This window comes from Apus apus, chromosome 1 (genome assembly GCF_020740795.1).
Source record: "Apus apus isolate bApuApu2 chromosome 1, bApuApu2.pri.cur, whole genome shotgun sequence".
NCBI lineage: Eukaryota > Metazoa > Chordata > Aves > Apodiformes > Apodidae > Apus > Apus apus.
The window spans coordinates 9118173-9133016 of NC_067282.1; the positions used below are offsets into that span (position 1 = coordinate 9118173).

At 42.5% G+C, this 14844-nt stretch overlaps 1 protein-coding gene across 3 annotated transcripts in view; it reads right to left on the reverse strand.

Moving 5' to 3' along the window:
• NOX4 (NADPH oxidase 4) overlaps positions 1–13769 on the reverse strand; it is a 117861-nt gene extending 104092 nt beyond the window's left edge. For 2 of the 3 annotated variants that reach the window (XR_007889618.1, XM_051620763.1), the window contains exons 1-2: positions 13688–13769; positions 12850–12945 (exon numbers count right to left, since the gene is read on the reverse strand). Coding sequence is in view for 1 of the 3 variants with exons in the window: in XM_051620763.1 (XP_051476723.1) it covers positions 12850–12945; positions 13688–13744 (153 nt within the window). In the remaining 2 variants the exon portion in view is untranslated. Of the gene's footprint in view, positions 1–12849; positions 12946–13687 lie in introns of those variants that run through there. The other variant, XM_051620778.1, reaches the window with a different exon arrangement.
• Between the last annotated feature and the right edge of the window lie 1075 nt (positions 13770–14844).

Below are 14844 nucleotides of genomic sequence, written 5' to 3' on the forward strand. Positions count from 1 at the left end.
TGAAATCAAGATTCTAGGCCTATAAAATAGGGGGCTGCAATGGTGGGCTTTGGGGAGTTTCATCAACACTGACCATGGACACCAACCCTCCCCCGCTGGCTGGACCAACGTCACTGGATCCAAGACCAGTGATTTTCCTGTCCCCTTTATCTCTTTATCTCTCTCTTTCTCCCCGCGCCCCACCCCCCACCCCCCCTTTTTTCCTTCTCATCCCCTTTTCCTTACTTAATATATATATGTGGGTGGTTTTGTTTAGGTTGCTCAGTATTAACTCCTACTAGTGTAATAAATGTGTTATTTGTTATAAACAGACCTTGTGTGTTGCTGCACCTTAATCTGATCAAGGGGCATTGGATGGTTGAGCTTTTACTCAGACCGTCATACATTTACTCTCTCTGGGAAAAGACCAGGTCTGAGAGAAGGATTTTGAGCCCAGCCACACCTGGCTCCTCTCTGAAAGAAGTCTAGAAAGCAAGGGGGTTCAGTCCTAATCTCCCTGGGCTGCCCAGTCTGAGTTGTGACACGTACAGGACTGGATCCAGCCGCACCTGGGCTCCTCTATTGCAGCAGGAGCTTAGAAAGCAAGGGGGTCCAATTCTAACCTTCCTGGGTTATTAAATCCGGGCAGTGTCACACTAGAGAACTGCTTAAGTAAAGTGTAGTGACTTTGTAGTAAACAAGTGAGAAAAAGATAGAACTGATTCACTTAAACCAAAATAACATTGTTTAAAGGACTGTTACAGAATTGTCACAGAACTCTCATCCATTCACACTCTGCAGTGCCAGATTTGGACCTAAAGAAGTAAGTTTTCTCCATTTTAACTACCCAATAGCTGGGAACTGGAATGAAACCTCAATACTGCTTTCATTGGTATATTTGGAACTTACATAATTAGAACAAAAATACTTGTCAAATAAATGAACAAAGCACACATTCATGTCATAACCGTGTATTTTTAATCTTATTATATTCTTTCGTTCATTTATGATTTTTTAAAAAGTTAGCAAAATGCCATTGTTCTCCTAGGTATTAGGTTGAATTACCATTTTACTAGCTTATATAAAAGATACTTTTAGACTGTCAATGGATTTCTGGAAGGATATTTCTTACAATGTTCTCTAAAGCCCAAGTTTTTCAAGTCCTGAAAAAATGAATAAAAGGCTATTATAATAAAACAGGATAACTCAAATCCTGGTATGTGAACACAGGTATGGGAATGATTTGAACAGGTACAAATTTTCTAATAAAAATTACCAAAGAATTATTACTTTTTCAAAATTAAACTTTATGTTGCAAAAAGGAACATTTGTTATTTCAGAGTCAAAAAAAAAAAAAAAATAGTGAAGCATTTGTTCTACTCATATATATTTTTTATCAAGAAGAAGAAACAAAACTGGAGAGAAACAAAAAGGTTTTATTGATTTGGGAATGTATTTTTTTACAAAATTATTATAAAAGCCTTTCAAAATGTAATTGTTATGAGTTGCTTTCTACAGATTTATCTATATGTCAAAGAAATGGATGAATATATAAACTACTAAAAACAAAGTGAATAAAATAACTGGATTTTAGCATGTCTACCAAGATTACAAGTATGATGGCATGACAGGAGCTTCTCAGTACTACGAAACATCAAAACTTCCTGTTCTCACAGTCAGTAACACCCAGGTCCCCTACCTTCTCTGCAGTACTTCTGGGGACAAAGCCAGCAGGCAAACCAAAGATAAGGATGTTTGATCTATCAGAAGCATCAAGCTCTCCTCTTAAATTCTATTTCTCTTTTGGTTACTTTACATTATTTAGTTAGACCTGACTGCTAGGGACTTCTTCACCGAACATTATTAGCTTCCACAGAACCAAGCAGTCACAGAACCACAGAACGGTTTGGGTTGGAAGGGACCTTAAAAACCATCTAGTTCCACCCCCTCTGCATGGGCAGGGACACCTCCCACTAGACCAGGTTGCTCCAAGCCCTTGAACACTTCCAGGGAGGGGGCATCCACAGCTTCCCTGGGCAACACATACCAGTGTCTTACTACTCTCATAGTGGATATTTAATCTAAATCTACCTTCTTCCAATTTAAAACCATTACCCCTTGTCCTACCCACTATATGTGTCCTTGTAAAAAGTACCTCCCCAGCTTTCCTGTCACCCCTTCAGGTACTGGAAGGCTACTATAAGATCTATCCCAGAGCCTTCTCTGCTCCAGCCAAAATAAATCAAACTCTCTCAGCCTGTCTTCATAGCAGAAGTTCTCCAGCCCTTTGATCATCTTCTTGGCCCTTCTCTCGACTTTCTCCAGGAGCTCCATGTCCTTCTTGTGTTGGAGACCCCAGAACTGGACACACCACAGGAGAGCTCTGACAAGAGCAGAGTAGAGGGGTTGAAAAACCTCCCTTGACCTGCTGGCCACACTTGTTTTCCTGCAGCCCAGGACACAGTTGGCTGCAAGCACACATTATTTGCTCATGTTTTGCTTCTCATCAATGAAGACCACCAAGTCTTTCTCCTAAGGGTTGCTCTCAAAACATTCTCTGCTCAGCCTGTATTTGTGCTTGGGATTGCCCTGACTATCCATCCATATGCAGGACGTTGCACTTGGCCTTGTTGAAGTTTATACTGGCCCACCTCTCAAGCCTGCTAAGGCTTCTGCATGGCCTCCTTTCCCTCAAGCATCATAAGTGCACCTTCTGTGAAAAGTTGCTCGTGAGAAGTAGCAGCAAAATGTGTTCTACCTTTTTCTCTGCAAATGTCACAGGAGCAGATCTCATGAAAGTTACAGAGAGGGACACTTACAGCATAAGCATCTCTAACCTACTGAATTATAGAAAATAAGACTAAAATTCTTCACTTCACCTAGTTCTTTCCCACTCTCCGGACTTCATCTACTATTTCTTTCCTTACATCAAATTTTCCTTGTTCCTGTTTCATCTGTTGCTTCACACTCTGTTCATCTGCACAATGAGAGATTATTCTTGTTACTTTTCCCTCACAAGTCACATTCTACAGACTCTAGACCATGTTCTGCTCTCCCTTCTGGACTCTCCTAACTGATCCAGAGTCCAAGTGCAATGGCTACAACTGAGCACCAGCTCCAGTGATCACAACCTCAGCAACTGAACTGAGACTTTACTAAATGCTGCTGTCACTTGCCACTTCTGAGTATGATTAAAAATAATTAAAATGTGAACAACCACAATAAACATTTCTCTGTCCTTGCCCACAGCAGCATAAAGTCAATTTAGAACACTGTAAATATTTTTGGACTATCAGATAAAATAGCAATACCCTTGAAATGATTTGGCTTAATGACAAGTAAAATGTCTCTATAACATGCAATTTGCATATATTTAATTAATCATTATTCCTCTAAAGGGAAGCTGAAAATAAGCTATACACCTCATAAAAGCAATAACTTCAAAAATATGGTCATTAAACACACATAAGCGTTTTTATTAGAGCTTGCTGATGTGCTATCATATTTCAGTGATTAAATGAGCATGATTTGAAAAACAAAACAGTTATCTAGAACTAATGTTATGCAAAGCCCTAATGCACTGAAGCATTTTTGTAGCTCTTGACTAATACTCAAAATATGAAAAAAGTTGCAGTACAATTCATAAGCAAAGCTATTTGAAAATTGTAATAAATTCTATGATCTAGAAGATACTTTTTTTTTTTTTTTTTTTTTTTTTAATTTATATTCTCTTTCAGTTTAAACACAACCAGGCATGATACCAGCTATCCAAGACTTCCTTTACTAAACACAATTATTCTTGCAAATTTCAACAAAACAATCTAGTTTGGAATAATCTAGAACAGTTAATTCTATACTGTATAGTATTAAATTTAAAAAAAAATAAATAATCCAAGAAATAAGTACATTGCCAAACTATTTAACTCATACAAAAAATATGAATCAGCTATGATGAGCAGAAAAAGCTACCCTACTAACCTCCCTTTGTGTTTTTCTATTACACTATTTAATAAATAGTAAATATTCATTCATAATGCAATTACTATGTAAGAATGCCTTTACATGAATTCTAATGGCTGATTGAAGGTTTTATGCTGAAGAAATAAAGTTGGATGTTTGCTGCAACAAGCCCCTGATCAGTTTGAAAACAAATGTAAAGTAATACATTTAGCAGTGCTTAGAATCACTATTCATTCAAGACCCTGAAGAATAACAGAGTGCTAAGTTTGCCCTTAACATATATCCAAAGGCTAAAAATATCCCCATGAAACTAATTATTTCCAAATGGTTTCCAAGTGGTCTCTTTCTTGACTTCCTTTGCATTGCCTGGGTGGCATAGTAACAAATCAACATAGTGCATTGTTGGATTTTTAAACAATAGTAGGGTTTTGCTCCAAGGCAACTTGCTGGTTCCAGAAGGGAGTACATACACTTATGAAGTAGCTGAGCAACAAGAGAAACATAATCCTCTTTTCTTCCTAAGATTATCATTGTCATAAACAAAAATAAAGTGTTACTTAATATGAGTAGTGTGTAAAATTGCTGTAGGATCAAAAAGAGAGAAAATACTCCCCCTCCAATCTCTGCTGGACACTCTTTCATCCACCTTTGCTGAAAACAAATCCAAGCATTTGACAGTGTCCTTCTGTGCTCTGCCTACCCAATACCACATGTGCTGTTACCCTATTTCATGGAGGGGCAAAGAGGTATATGAAAATAAATTAGTCAAATTCACTGAGGAAACCTTTGGTAGACATAGCAGGGAATTGGACCCAGTACAACTTCAAATCCTAAAAATTTGGCTAGACATTTTCAAGTAATAAGTGATCACTTCTTCCTAACAGCATGAAAAGGCTTTAGACACATAGTGGAAATAAAAGTCCCCCAGCTATCCCTGCCTGATGCACAGTCCCACAGAAATCAGAGGGGACTCCTGACTACACTCATACAATGTGCAAAGTAAGACAGGGAAGTAAAAAGTCAATTCTTGTTGGATGTTCTGTGTTCTGCAGGGGAAAGGACTTCTCTGCAGGTAGGCAAATTATTTCAGTATTAGGCTGAGGGCTAAAGTAATTTACTGTGTGTCACAGAATGCCCCAAAGTTTTTCAGTTCTGAACAAAGAAATTAATGTTACCTGCAACTGCTGTGTGCAGAAATCTAATATTCAATATATGGTTGTGAAAGGTATTAGGAAGCAGAATTGTGGTCAATGGCTCAATGTCCAAATGGAGGCAGGTGACAAGTGGTGTCCCTCAGGGGTCAGTACTGGGACCAGTGGTGTTTAGCATCTTTGTTGGAGATATGGACAGTGAGATTGAATGTATCCTCAGCAAGTTTGATGATGATACCAAGCTGTGTGCTGTGGTTGGCATGCAAGAAGAAAGGGATGCCATCCAGAGGGACCCTGACAGGCTGGAGAGGTAGGTCAGTGCCAACCTCAGGAAGTTCATCAACACCAAGTGCAGGGTCCTGCATCTGGGTCAGCACAACCCCAGGCACAAATACAGGCTGCGGGGACAATAGTTGGAGAGCAGTCCAATAGTTGGAGAGGAGAAGGACTTGGGAGTGGTAGTTGATGAGAAGCTCAACATAAGCTGCCAGTGTGTGCTGGAGCCCAGAGAGCAACTGCATCCTGGGCTGCATCAAAAGAAGTGTGGCCAGCAGGGCCAGGGAGGGGATTCTGCCCCTCTACTCTGCTCTGGTGAGACCCCACCTGGAATACTGTGTACAGTTCTGGGGCCCTCAGCACAAGAACGATATAGACCTGTTGGAGAGGGTCCAGAGAAGGGCCACCAAAGTGATCAAAGGCCTGGAGCACCTTTGCTATGAAGACAGGCTGAGAGAGTTGGGGCTGTTCAGCCTGGAGAAGAGAAGGCTCCAGGAAGACCTTAGAGCACCTTCCAGTACTTGAAAGAGACCTACAGGAAAGCTGGGGAGGGGCTTCTCATTAGAGAAGACAGTGACAGGACAAGGGGTAATGGTTTTAAACTGAGAGAGGGGAGATGTAGGTTAGATATTAGGAAGAAATTCTTCACTATAAGGGAGGTGAGGAACTGGGGTGGGTTGCCCAGGGAGGTTGTTGATGCCCCATCCCTGGAGGTTTTTAGGGCCATGTTAGACAAGGTTTTGTGCAACCTTGTCTAGTGATAGGGTTCCCTGCTCATGGCAGGGGGGTTGGAACTTGATGACCTTTAAGGTACCTTCCAACCTTAGTGATTCTATGATTCTGTGAATACAGGGAGACTTCAAACTGTGCTATCTCACCGTTTAACCTCATTTTGGAGGGGAAAAAAAAATAAATATGGAAGAATACCACAAATCCTTCAATACTTAAATGTGATTGGTCTCTGATTCTCAGGCCTTCACTATCTGCAAGCAACAATCCTAAACTGGTCATGCTGCAGAAGACGTGACACTTGACTCTTTCACTGGAAGCCTTTCTTTAAAACTTTTCAGTCTTCTGGGGTTTAGGGCAACTTAGAATCATAGGATCATTGAATCATTTTGGTTGGATAAGACCTTTAGATCATCTAGACCAACTGCTAACCTATCAGTGCCAATTCCACCACTAAATCATGTCCCTAAGCACCACAGCTACATGGCTTTTAAATACATCCAGGGATGGTGACTCAACCACCTCCCTGGGTAGCCTGTTCCAGTGCGTGATGACCTTTTCACACTGCTCCCCAAATCAGATAATTTTTATTTTTAGGTGGGACAAATTGTGCTACACAATGTGCCTCCTTTTGACCTGACTTCCTTTTCTTCATAGAGTACTCCTTGTATTGAGTAATAGAACACAGATAATCTAAGATGAAGGAAAGATCTGAATAGTATAGATAGCAATTATTCCCCTAGGCCTGCTAAATCTGGCTGGAGATCTAGCAAAAAATAACCCAAAGCAGCTGAAAGAAAGCTGGAAGTAATGAAAAAGCAAGGGTAGCAGAAAACTACCAGAACATGTGAAAACTTCTAATAAGATTTGACTTGATTTTTTCCTGAAGATGGAAGATTTCAGGGCAGGACTCTGTAAAACTCAACCTCCTGTACTGCAATCCTTTCAAAAATGACGTTAAGACTCAATATATTTTAATTACATTTGAAGAACTATATTAAGTACAAAAAAGCACCAACAAACCAAAACACAAAAACCCATTCTCTATGCTAATTCAGCTTCAGTCATCTGCTTGCATATGTGAATGAGAACTTTGATATGACACTGTAGAAAGGGAGAAAAATCAGGACTGGACAATAGCAACAATATTTTTAGCTTTCATGACGTATGGAGCATCTTCCCTGAACTACTGAGAATCCATGTTTTCACCTTTCACTTGTAACTCACCAATCAGGCATTTGGGGCTATTCAGCCTGGAGAAGAGAAGGCTTCAGGAAGACCTTATAAAGGCCTTCCAATACCTAAAGGGAGACTACAGGAAAACCAGGAGAAACTTTTCACCAGAGAGGGTAGTGATAGGCCAAAGGACAATGGTTTTATGAAAGAGGGTATGAAAGGGAGCAAGGCACTGGAATAGGTTGCCCAGGGAGGTTGTGGAGGCCTCATCCCTGGAGGTGTTTAAGGCCAGGTTGGATGAAGTTTTGTGCAGCCTGGTCCAGTGGGAGGTGTCCCTGCTCATAACAGGGAGGCTGGAACCTGATGGTCTTTAAGGTCCCTTCCAAACTTGATCACTCTATGATTCTATGATTCTTTCTATCCACATATTTAGGTCATGTTCCTTTTATACAGTCTCTTTGTGCTAGATGTACTCCTCCTCCTGCTTAACTTGGTCATGCAATCTGAGGAAAGCAACTATCTTACTTTGAAATTCAGTGTTGGCTTCCAACTTCTCTGGTAATCCCCCGAATATACTCATTTACAATATTCCAGACTAAATTATCATCTTTATTACTATTACCTGAAGGGGGCCTACAAGAAAGTTGGAGAGGGACTTTTAACAAGGACATGCAGTGATAGGATAAGGGGTAATGGTTTTAAACTGGAAGAGGGAGATTTAGGTTAGACATTAGGAAGATATTTTTTCATGTGAGGGTGGTAAGACACTGGAACAGGTTGCCCAAAGAAATTGTGGATGTCCTATCTCTGAAAGTGTTCAAGGAAAGACTGAATGAGACTTTGAGCAACCTCTAGTGGGAGGTGTCCCTACCTATGCAGAGCGGTTGGAACTAGATGATCTTTAAGGTCCCTTCCAACCCAAACCTGTCAGGGGAGGGAAGGGAAGGAAGGAACGGAAGGGAAGGAAGAGAAGGAAGGGAAGGAAGGGAAGGAAGGGAAGGAAGGGAAGGAAGGGAAGGAAGGGAAGGAAGGGAAGGAAGGGAAGGAAGGGAAGGAAGGGAAGGAAGGGAAGGAAGGGAAGGAAGGGAAGGAAGGGAAGGAAGGGAAGGAAGGGAAGGAAGGGAAGGAAGGGAAGGAAGGGAAGGAAGGGAAGGAAGGGAAGGAAGGGAAGGAAGGGACTATATGATGCAAAACACAAGTTCCTCATTGGCTCATAACTGAAAATAATCTCAGCAATGATGCTGAGCTGTGGGTTGTTCAGGAAGGACAAAGGGAAGAAGGAAAAAATGTTTTGGCAAATGAAAAATCTAGAGTGAGGCAAAGAGAATGCAAGAAGAGCTTAATTTGCAAATTTGAGGTGACTATCAAGATAAGGTCCTGTGTATTAACATTCTCCATATTCATGAGAGAATCCTGCAGATACATATTTATATAACCGTATAGCTTCCATAGCAACATAAACATCTTATTAGACATTTTTGCTGCATGGAACACCCTAAAGAGCAAATCTCAAATAGCCAAAATATCTTGCATTAAGGAAAATAAAAGATACACAGCTCCCTTCGGTGCTTGATTTGTGGGCAAAGCAGGCTGCAGTGCAGTTACATATGGATCAATTAAAGCCAAATTTGGCCTCAATTAGTAAAATCTTTATCATTGTGATGAACTAACAAGGAGAGACATTTAAGTTACTGGAATATCTGCAACATATTCCAAGCAGAATAGCAGCACTTTCACTTTTCAGTCCCTTTTCCAGCTATTCAGTCTTTTCCCAAAGAGACTCTTCTGAGAATGCATTTTCTCCACCTTGTTGTAAAACCCAGAAGCTTATCTCTTGCATTAACACCCATTTGACTACATCAAGAGTTATTTAAGGAGGCACTAGAGAGAGAATAGGGAGAGACCTTTTATGCCATGACAAAAGGAGCCCAATGCTCTTTCTGTTCATGGGGAACTCAAGCAACAAGAAACAGGTATTTAATTTAATGGTGTTCTCTAGTAAGTTCTCTAATAAGGCCAGTACTGAATTTATGACTGAATTTGTTGGTTACACAAAAATGAACTTGTTGGAAAAAAAATACAGCTGAGCTAAGCTGAAGGGAGAAAGCTTGAAGTTTGAAAATAAATCAATCATGTGGACAATTTTCACTGTTTGAGAGACACAAAACCTCCAAAATAATTAAGATTTTGGAGTCACAAGTACTTTATGAATCTTCTTTTTATGCCTACTACATCTTGTAGTATCTATCATGAACATGAAGATGAGAATATTCCTCTCCTCTCTGGCACTCTTTTTTGTGAGAAATTCAGGTTTGTTGCTTGTTTCCCAGGCTTCTCTTCTTCAAGCAATATAAGGTCACAAGTTAACATGTATTTAATTATGAAAAATTGAGATTCTTTATCATATCATCATAGAATCATACATGGGGTGGGTTGGAAGGGACCTTAAAGATCATCTAGTTTCAACCCCACTGCATGGGCAGGGACACCTCCCACTAGATCAGGTTGCTCAAGACCCCATCCAACCTGCCCTTGAGCACTTCCAGGAATGGAGCTTCCACAACTTCCCTGGGCCATCTGTTCCAGCGTCTCACCACCCCCACACAAAATAATTTCTTCCTAATGTCTAACCTAAATGTCCCCTCTTCCAGTTTTGATGCATTACCTCTTGTCTACTCACTACGTGCCCTTGTAGAAAGTCCCTCCCCAGCTTTCCTGTAGCCCCTTCAGGCACTGGAAGGCCACTATAAGGTCCCCTTTCTCTTCTCCAGGCTGAATCATGTTCCTTAGCCAGTGGCAATGAATGCATTCATGTAATAAAGACTACAGTCTGCAGTGTTACAAGCAATTTAAGTATCAAAAGAGATAGTTCATGAAGACAAAAGTACTGGAAAGAGGTTTAAATCCACTAGGTTCTAGTTGAACTTACATGGCAAGAATAATATATTCACAAAATTATTCTGATTCGAAGGGACCTCTGAATGTCTATTCCAACCTCCTGCTCTAATCAAGTTCAACACCAAACTCAGACTAAGTTTGCTCAGGGTTTTGCCCAATTTGTTTTTGAAAATGCCCAGGGATAGAGATTCCAGAGTGAAGAGTTCATGGCCTCATCAACAGGACTCAAACCAAACAAAGCAGTAACATTTGACACAACATAAATTCACCCATTAAATTTTGTATCACACAGTGTGCTGATTAACCTCCTCCAAGTACATCAATGCTTTTGACATGTTTATTCCCTTTGCACTTCCAGGCCACCACAGTTCTCTTAGTGCCTTTTTACATGTACAAAATTAAGGATCAGAAAGACTGTCATTGAAAGACTGAGTGAGGTATTTAAATAATTTAAAACCCTGTACTATCTTCTTCAGGGTTGCAAAGCATGCAAATGGAAAATAATATAACTGAGCCTCCTTCTTCAGCAAAGGACTGAAGGGAAGTGAACCACTTCAGTGACCACTGAAAGAAAAACTTAATTCTTTCTCCTTTTTCGCTTCAGAAAGAAAAGACACACCATGAAAATGTAGCAGAGTTAAATACATTCAGGATATTCAGTCCAAGATTTAATTTCATGTCACAATCTGATTTCCAACAGCAACTGTTCATGTTCTCCATCCTGCTACTTGGTAAACATTAAAATCACCTGCAAGAAATCTTCCAGTGCTGCAGGTACAGAAGCTCTTAGGGAGATTTTAGACTACTGCAGCATAAAAAAGAGAGAAAAAACTTAGCAGACCTTACTGAAAAACAAGAGAACATTTTTTATTAAAAAAATTATATTCATTTTTGATATTTTTTTGTTAACTGAATGGAAAAGGGAACCAAGTTTTGTGAAAAATCTGTAAAAAAGAAAAATTATTCTGTTAAGAAAAAAAATCAGCTGTTGAATTATAAATGAAGCATTTTCACCTAAAACTCAACATTTTCAGACATCAAGAAATGGCAGACAGAGACACTGCAAGCTACTCCCACAGTTACAGACACAGTTAGGTAAATTGAAACACATGGCCTCCTGGTCCCCATCTCCTGACCAAAGCAAGGAGTCTGTTGCTTGCATTATGTCACAGGTTCTGAACACACATTTTATTACGTTGTCTGTGTTTTTCATTTTGAAGTATAAGAAAAGCAAAAGACTAGATGATGGAAACACTCAAACCCCGCCTGGACGCGTTCCTGTGTGATGTGCTCTGGGTGATCCTGCTCTGGCAGGGGGGTTGGACTGGATGATCTTTTGAAGTCCTTTCCAACCCCTAAGATTCTGTGATTCTGTGATGAGCTGGTACAAGGAGGATGAGTCTTCTGAATTGATAGGAACTTTGCTGATTGATACCAGCTGACAATCGGACCCAACATGTTAACCCAAGAACATTTGCTTTATAAACAACCCACCTGCTCTGCCAGGAGCAAATAGAGCTTTCAAATGGATGCCCAGAGCTGCAAAGCCATTAGAGATTATGGTAAAATTAAACGCATTTTTGTGCTTTTTCTGTCAAGAAAGTAATCACCTTGAAGGATTTCAATACTTTCATTCTCTTTTTTTTGCACTACCTTTCCTAGATTCATTTCTTGAACACATCTGAGTCAACCATATGAAGGAAAAGTATATATTGTCAACTTATTTTCAAGCAAACTCACAAAAGCTCATGGAACTGGCTAGCTATGGCAATTATATCAAACATATGAAAAAATATCCTGGATCTATCAAAGGGAAAACCCAGTGACTCTACAGGAGCTTAAGATGTACAGCACCTGGGTTTTAAACCCATGCAATTTAGCATTGAAATCCATTCCTGAGTGTCACATAGCATTACAAAGCATCATCTTAATCATGCACTTTTTCCTGGATTCTCAAATTCTGAGCAACCCTGCATCATTTTCCAGCAAGTTGTTTACCCTGAATCTATTTGCTTTGGATAGAAGTCCTTTCAAACAACTGCAATGGTATAGCTGTGGATAAATTCACAAGACAAACCAGTATCTCACTCCTCCAGCTATATTTTAGGTTCTTCTAAATAAAAAGAGCCAGACCTTTATTAAACCTTCCAGATTCCAATAATTTGTTATTAGAAAAATAAAACTAAAATTCTATAAATTACAATGATTTACACAGAATAGAGCAACTATGAGGATGACAAAGACCACAAAGTACTAAGCCTATCAAAAGAATTCTTTCGGCAAATATGTATCACAATAACTGGATTAGAAAGAATTTGCCAGCACGAGCCTGTAAGCTTGGTTAACGTTGTGATGACAAAAAGTTGAGCTCCAGTCATCTGTTGAGCATGTTTGTGTTCATGTGAGCCTGTCTGCAGCTGGGAACACTGGGAGGGAAGAGAGGAGGGGGAAGGAGAGCTGTCCCACACTTGACTGGCTCTTTTTCTTCTCAACACTGTTCACTTACTACTCCTAAACAACCGCCAGCAGTACCCCAGTGGCTTCCTACTTGATCTTTTCCCACTTTGTAGAGCTAACAGGCAGTCTGTATCATCCTTGATTAGGAAATGCATTCTGCCCCTCTACCATCACCCAGCATCCCAATTTCCAGGGAAAAATAAGTAATGTCTGTGTCACTCACCCCTAACATCTGATGCAAATAATAATACTGCAGTCCTTGATAATACAGCAGGAAGGTTTTCCAGAAGAGCCACACATTGAGGGAGAGCCAGAAGAACTAAAATGAAACAGAAACAAGAGATGGTAAGTGAAAGCTACATGTGCAAAACTTTGCAGTGTTAATTTCATTCATAAAACTAACATGCCTGTAGTGTTCATGCAGATACGTAAATGAAATGGAAAAACAAACTTCAAGCATTTGGCACAAAATACTTTATAAAAAGGAATAGCCTCTGTGTGAGAAATTTTCATTTCCACTGAGCTTCATGAAACTTTATCTTGGTGGCTCAAGATTACTGAGAGGCGGTGAAACCCCCTGCACAGAAAACGCTGCTTCGTGTCTTTAGCTACATATTACAGCTAAAAGACTCAAAGAATAAAAACTAGCAACAAAGAGACAAAGGCAGGCCGAACTTGAGCTCCAAGAAGACGCATCTTCTCCTCAAACTTTCCCAAAGAGGATGTAACAAAGAGCAAACACACGCACGTCTGCCGAGCGCCAGCAGGACGCATTGTCCCCGGGCCATGGCACACGCCTGCACCTCCGCCAGCCGCACACCGGCACGGAGCACATCCCAACCACCCCTGCACCCACATCCCTAAGGGCGTCCTGCCCCCCGGCACCTCACGCCTGGGACCTCCCGCACCGGGCCAGGGGCGAGCGCGCAAACCGGCCCGACCCGCGGGGCTGCCAAGTGCCCCACCGGGCCGGCCGGACCCGCGCCCGCCGCCTCCCCGCAGCCCCGCGCCCTCCTCCCGAGCCGAGGGACACCCCACCCCCACGGGGGGCAGCCCCCTACCAGAAAGAGGTGTTTGCTCCCCTCATTGGCCAGCCAGCTCCTCCAGGACAGAGCCATAGCGCGGGACGCCTGCGGGACAGGACCCGGGGAGGCGGGGGCGCGACTGGCGGCCGAGCCCTCCTTTTCAGCTGGGCTGAGCCGGTCCTCCCCTCTCCCCACCCCTCACCCCCCGCCCTGTCTTCCGGCCGCCGGGGCGTTGCGCTCCGGCCCCTCCGCGCCGGGCTTCGGCCCCCCCCCCGGGCCCGCTGCGCCCACCGGGCGCTGCCCCTTTGTCTGCCGCCCGCCCCTCTTCGTGTGCGGAGCGGCCCGCGGGGCTCCCCCGGGGCCCGACGGGTTCGGCTGGGGACACCCCCGAAGGGACTCTGGGTCGCCACCGCCTCTGCCCCGGAGCGAGGTGGCTGGTTTCTCGCATCCCCCCGCCACCAACACCACCTTGAAAAGATCATTTCCTCGCAGGGAAAACCCGTCCGTGGAGTTCCCCCCTGAGCCAGCCTCCCCCTCCCCCGTGCTGAAATGTGATACAAAAGGCAGGAGGGAGCGGGGGGAGCGGCCGTGCTTGCAAGTGTGCTGCGGTTCGGGGGAAAACAAAGGGGCCTGGCCAAGAAACTACTGTTGGACTGGACTTGAGGTCCCCGAAAGCCGGGAAGAGCCAGATTGTGCTGTTACAGGTTTGATTGCTCCATCAGGTGTCCCTGGGGGACAGGGGAAAAGGCGGGCTCCAGTGCCGGGCACCAAGCAACCCAGCGTGTGGGCACAGCGGGTGTGTCATCAGGCTGTGGGCACCTCCAGGTCCACAGTGTCCCTTGCTCTGATTGCTACACTTTGCAACCGGTCTGCTTTTTGTGGTGGTCTTCGTGGTTTGGATTTGTTTGTTGTTTTGTCCTGGTTTTGTTTTTTCTTGGAGGAGGAGTTGCACTGAATACTGATTTTTTTACTAAGAAAAGGCTTTAAAAAAAATCTAAAACCCCTTGTTGCTAGCAGCTTTTAAATACAACACCCTCATGAGTCACCAAGGGAGCTTCCACACTAAACCAAGCCTTTTGGTGCACGTGGCTGCTCCTCGAGATAGCAGCAGCAATGACAGCTGGCAGCAGAGCAAGGCTGCTGTTCCAGGAGATGCCAAGTCCAAGGAGCAGTGTTGAGAAGTTTCATCCAGT